General features: G+C 42.5%; 1 protein-coding gene across 8 annotated transcripts in view; it reads right to left on the reverse strand.

The window, feature by feature from the left end:
* The window catches only part of akap13 (A-kinase anchoring protein 13), a 190,987-nt gene extending 186,041 nt beyond the window's left edge, over positions 1 to 4,946 (reverse strand). For 7 of the 8 annotated variants that reach the window (XM_050072194.1, XM_050072197.1, XM_050072191.1 and 4 more), the window contains exon 1: positions 4,371 to 4,946. In XM_050072194.1, the coding sequence (XP_049928151.1) occupies positions 4,371 to 4,482 (112 nt within the window). In that variant the 5' untranslated portion in view covers positions 4,483 to 4,946. The remainder of the gene's footprint in view (positions 1 to 4,370) is intronic. The other variant, XM_050072195.1, reaches the window with a different exon arrangement.
* Between the last annotated feature and the right edge of the window lie 1,335 nt (positions 4,947 to 6,281).

Raw genomic sequence — 6,281 nt, forward strand, 5'->3', positions numbered from 1 at the left:
ACTGTCACTGCGCCAAGCTGGATCTGTCAACACCTCCCCCTGCTGCGCCGCCACACCCATCTCAGCGCACCTCAGTCTGCCAAACTACTAAACTGAGCGCGCCTTGGGTTGCGCTGCTCGAAACTAGCTCTGCGCGGGGTTCGCCACCCTGCGCCACCCTGCGCCACCCTGCGCCGTGCCTGGAAACTAGAGGCTGATATCTCAAGAACACCTTGAGGGAATTTTTTTTTCTTCAAAGTTGTCCCAACATTCACTTATACTCAACAATGAACTGGTTAGATTTTGGTGGTCAAAAGGTCAAGGTCACTGTGACCTTGTCCATCTCATTCTCATGAATGCAATATCTCAAGTGTGCCTCAAGAGAATTTCCTCGAATTTGGCACAAACATCCACTTGGACTGAGAAGAATTGGGTGGTCAAAGCACAAAGGTCAAGGTCACTGTGATCTCACAAAACATGTTTTTGATGAAATGATGAAGTGATGACATTTTATTTTCAAAATGTCAAAGGTCAACTCCACTGTGACATCATAATGTTATGCCAAAACATTGTTCTGGCCATTATTAAACATCTTTTCCCAGCAACAGAGGAGAGACATTTGGTCAGATACTGTACTGGTGACACTAATCTTGAAACTGTGCTGCCATGGGGTAGATGTGTGTGAAGCATCCATGTTTTCACACACATGGATGTAAATTACAAACTTGGTGTACAAAGACATTCAACTGAATCTGGGGCTAACTTTCACCTTCACTGGCAAGCACTTAAGGAGAAGAGTGATGCAGAGTTGGCCTGTTTCCTGCTGGACAGTTAGGTGCCAGTGGCTATCAAAGTAAGCTTGAGAAAGTCTGGGCTTTTCCATCACAACAAATGTAACATTCCTACACTGGTGGCTTGTAGTGTGCTTACAAACAGCGTAGGGAGGAGAGATCAAGTTTGAACATTTTTACAAAAAGTAACTAACAATTCTGGCATACTATAGAGTTTACCATTTTTTTTACCATCCCTCTTTTAGTTTGACTGATACTGACCTTTATGATCACCTGACTACTAGTGGGGGTTTTTTAGGGCCCGAGTCGCAGGCGGGTCTCTTGAAACTGAAGGACTATTGTTTTTCTCAGAAAAGAAGCACATTTTTGAGGGGCTTAGGGGGCTCGAAAACTCATGAAACTTTGCACACACATGTAAACTGGTGAAAATTTACATCTGATAGGGGTCTGGTTGACAGGTGTCAAAATGGCTCAGTAGCGCCCCCCCCCATAAAATTTTGACAGAGCAGCCCCCAGAGCTGGTTTCACCGATATACGAAAATTGGTAGGCACATGTAACAACCCCAACACATAAAAAAAGTCTCGTGGAACCATACTGTAAACCAAACAGGAAGTCAGCCATTTTGAATTAAATGCGTAATGTTTGTGCATTTTAGGCCTTTTCCAAGGGTCGTACTTTAACGAACTCCTCCTAGAGATTTACTCTGATCAACTTCAAATATGGTCTGTCCCATCTAAAGAACTTAAAGATGAAAAGTTATTATAAGCTTGAGCTTTCGTCAAACCGTGTGACCTTGGCGAGGTGTCAAACCTCTGCTTCACCACCAGGAAGTGGTTTGTAACTCCAGCATACATGGTCCAATCTGCCCCAAACATGTTTGATGACTGTCCTGCCCTGAACACATCTACGTGCCAATAATCAGCTATAGTTACAGCGCAACCTACTGGCAACAAAAAAAAGACCTGTTTTATAAATTGATGTACATCTCCTATAAAGTTGACCAGATTCACGTCAAATTCGGCCAAAACAGCCATAAGACCTTGGTGACAGTTTAGCACCCCCAAGTTGTGCAGAGGTGAGAGGTCCTGTTCATCACTGCTTGCAGCTTTAATTTTTTTTTTTTTTCGATTCACGTGATGTTGACAGAATGAAAGAGGTGGAACTCAACCGCAACAGCAGTGCAGCGTCTGGCAAGTCTAAAGCGTAGACACATTTAAATTAACTTGTAATATATCTTTACAAAAGGCAGCAGTTGCAAGCGTGTTTTAATATAATGTTTAAATAATTACATTTGAGAGGCAAATGTGAAGTATATTGAGTATACTTTATAAGCCATCACCCAGAAACTAATATTAACAGAGTGGAGAAGCAATCATCAGTAAGGTTAGTAAATGAGACCCACTGACTAACACACACTGCAGCACTAAACAAGTTAAACCAACTCTGTAGTGGAGAAAATAACTCTCTGCTCAGTCAGTCTCACCTCAAAAACCCTGTGCCTGCTCTGCTTAGTGTCTTGGCTTTTCCCAGAGCTAATATGCAGCAAAGAGGCTGCTCTCTACTGATGTTAAAACAACACAGCGGAGCATGCCGCTTCCCCGTCATTTCGTTACTTCCATACGGGCAGGAGACTGTAAGGTGCTTTCAAATTTATTTATTAATTCGGTTAACTAAAAAAAAATAAAAATAAAAAAAAGGCTGTGGATTATTATTCATTATTCAATAGCACATAGTAATTAAAGACTACTTCCAGAAAAATATTACAACATGCAATATCCCACAATTCAGGGGAATGAAGTCGCTCAGATTGTCAGTTCAGCTCAGCGAACGAGGAGAAAAACACAAGTGAGTAAAGTAAACAAAGAGCTAAAGTCAAGAGGGAGTGAGGTCAAAATAAACTTGTTATTGTTCACTGGTGCATGGTAAATAAACTCCCTTCCTTTAACATTGGATTGTGTTGTTAATGTGCTAACTGGCTACCTAGCATTACAACGGTCTTCTGGTTTCCATTTTTGAATGATGATTACGGAAGACTGCCATCTGCTGGCATGGAGAGTTATTTCCTCTCACGCAGGTGCAGAAGGTACATGCTGATTGGCTGTTGGCTGTAGTCTTTGGGGTGTGTTCATGTGCAAACTTTCTGGCCGAGACAAAGGCGATGTGACACAACATCACACAACACAACAGTCAGCTTTCATTGCTGCTAGTTTTTGAAGTCGGTTTGGTGGGTCTGGGCCTCAAAAAGCTCTGCTTTGTTCCCCACTCCCATCGTCCTAAAATAGCCTACTAGTGGCGCTCATAGTGACAAACTCACACAGAATAATTAACAATTTTGAAGTTCCTTTCAGATGTAAGGAGTGTTTTTGTTTCATTCTGTTTGGTTTTAAAGCACGTTTACTGTTTTTGTTCACTCTCAGAGCTCTTACAGTGTGGTTTGCTGCAGCTGCAGTAGCAGCTGTCCTTGGTGAAAACGCTCTGATGAGCTCTACACTTCCTGCTCAGCAGCACACACACAGAGAATAGCTGGTGAACGCAGTGGTGCATTTAGCAGATAAACAGACAGATATTTCCCGTAGTTGATCGTCGGGGTGAAAATCACCAGGGGATCCACAAAACAATATTATCACAATGCTTAACTCACAATACCAGATTATTGCGATGTTAAATATGTTGCAATGTGCTGAGTATTGTGATAAAACATATTGTGATATATTTTGCAGCAAAATGTATCTAGTGGACTGAAAAAGCAATGATATATTACTCTAGAAGGCTACCTAAAGTTTAATTTGTATTTGTCATATTAATAATCTATATTATTAAAAAAAATAGATATTTGGCATTGTGTGATGACACGATATTACCACGCAAAGTTATTGTGATACTATGCCGTATTGATTTTTCCCCCCACCCCTAAAAAATAGTAGAGACCAGCAACAGAGTTAAAAGAGAGTGAATATCAGATTCATATATTTATGAGGTTGACACAAACAATTGAATGATCAAATTGCTTCATAACTCCTGCATGTTTAAAAAAAACTGTTTGATAATCTTGTCATATCAACCTTAAAAGCTGTGTCAGATGTGTTTAAGCTTTAAGTTTACATTTAGTCTTTATAAAATATTACTGGTCTGTTGTGATTTATTTTTTTCCACATTACTCTTAAACCCATGCTAACATCTGTTTACTTCTCCTGTAGTCACTGTAGTTATTGTTCACTTCTGACAAAGACTTTTGGTTGTTTGAAGATGAGACAGTAAAACGGTATTTCTGAATGACAACCTCAGTCTCCTCTCTGATTGTTGTGGAATAAAGAGACTATGTTTGTGGGTGCAATAGTTCCTCAACAATCTACAGTGACCAGCTCAGTGTGACTCAGTGTTCCTACACTGTGTCTTTTCTCTGCTCAGTCAATCGGTTTCCCAAAACATAAATTGATTTTTATCAGTAAAAGAGCCTCCAGTATGATATATTATATTCCACAGTAGGTTTAGCTTGTAAAATCTGTGGTCTGAGATTTCAAATAAGCAAAAGAAACTTGTCATATTTGCACCACACCCCCATTTACTGAGTGATCTCTGTGACAAACTGATGAACTAACCTGTCCTCCCTGCAGCTGATTCCAGAGCAAAGATCACTTTAGCTTCTTCTGCTGGAAGACTCTCAGCAGCTCCCTTTTCTGTCTGTGTCACTGCTGCTGTCAACTCACTCATGTATCAGCAGGCCAGCTTCTCACTCCTCTCTCTCCTTCCTGTTTTTCCACGATGGTGGTGGCAGGCCACTGCCTTCCTGTGAGCACACTTCCCTTCACCAGACACTGGCTTTATGGGTAATGGAGTGTCTTCTGATCTGGGACTACGCTGATTTTTGTGGTTCCTCCGTCACCAATCACAGATGCCACTGCTGACTGTCTGAATAAAACAGTTCCATCTGTCTCTGCTCTACTTCCTGTTGTTTTTGTGGGCCTCGCTGCACTCCCTCTACCAGCCTCCGGGGTGCCCCTGTTATTTCCTGGAGCTTCTGTTGATTGTCTCGTGGTTGTTGCAGTTCTCTTTTTGTTTTTCCTGTTACGTCCAAAAGGAGAGTTGGCAGCTGTACTATTCTGTTCTCCCCCAGTTTCCTGCCTCTGACAAAGACTTCCACTGGTATGGGATGTATGAGTGACAACAGCAGACTCCTCCCTTAGTGCTCTCTCCTTCAGTGACGGAGGACTTCCCCGTTCCTCTGTTGTCCTGCTACACTTTTCTATGGTTACCACACACAGGCCTATGCTCTGCTTGCTCTCTTGTTGGCTGTTAGAGCAGCGCTGCCTCCCTCAGGCAGGGCTGAGCAGGGCATGTGTCATTGCAGAAGGACCAGCAAAGGCTGAATTTCCCTGCAAGAAGGAAGACAAGAAAGACCAATGAAATGTTGCTGGAAAGATGCCAATTCACACACTGCCTCACTAGCATTTCGAAAACAACAAAGTTGAATTCTAACTGAAACAAAATCTATTGGTTTGGTTAGGCTGGTGTGAAAGCTGTCAATCAAACTCTGATGTGGCCTTAACAACCAGGGCCCCGTTTCCCAGAGCCTTCGTAGCGCTACGTGTATTGTAAGTTGTATCTTAAGGTCTCTCTTAAGCTCACGGGCTGTTTCCCAGAGTCTCCTTAGTGAAGATAGGCTTCTGAAAGGTATATCTTAAGAGGGGTAGTCTGAACCACTCGTAAGCTGTCCCTTAGTGATGCGCTCCGTTCATCCTGTCACAGTTTTAGCTTTATTAGGCCAATGCTTTTTTTTTTTTTTTTTTTAAGATTCTTTTTTGTGGGCTTTTGCCTTTAATGGATAGGACAGTGTGTGAGATGGGGAGACAGCGAGAGGGAGAGAGTGGGGACTGACACGCAGCAGAGGGTCGCAGGCCGGACTCGAGCCTGCGACCCCTACAACGAGGTGGTGCGTCTGTACATGGGGCGCCGGTGTTGCACTATCCACTATGCTCCCGACGCCCCCAAAATTATGCTTTTTAAATGGACAGTTGCAGTAGCCTATAATTCACCTTCATAGAGCGCTGAGGTACATTGAAACTGGGAAACGGGGCCCTGGAGGTTTAAACTCATGTCTCACAGAGTTGGTGATAAAAACTAAACTTTCATCCCTGTCAGAGAAAAATGACATTCACAGATAACTGAGCCTCCTACCTGCCTGTCAAGCATCGTTTCCCAGTTTCGATTAGCGCTCTACGAAGGTCTCTAAGCTACTACCTTAGGTAAGGAACTTCTTCGAGTGTTTCCCAAACTGTCCCTTAGTGGGTGCTGGTAAGGAGAGCTGCTAAGCTATATCGTAAGTTGGAGCTGTCTGTCACCATGGTGCTCAAAGTGCATTAATCGATGCTGCACGCATCGATTGATCTCATAAGGTAAATAGCCTAAATGACGCTGTAATATAAAGTATTGCCACAATAATTTTACCGCCATCAAATATTATAGCCTATCATAAATGAGACTATGCCATTTACAGAACATCTGCTCATCTA

Source organism: Epinephelus moara, chromosome 20 (genome assembly GCF_006386435.1).
Source record: "Epinephelus moara isolate mb chromosome 20, YSFRI_EMoa_1.0, whole genome shotgun sequence".
In the NCBI taxonomy this organism is placed as follows: Eukaryota; Metazoa; Chordata; class Actinopteri; order Perciformes; family Serranidae; genus Epinephelus; species Epinephelus moara.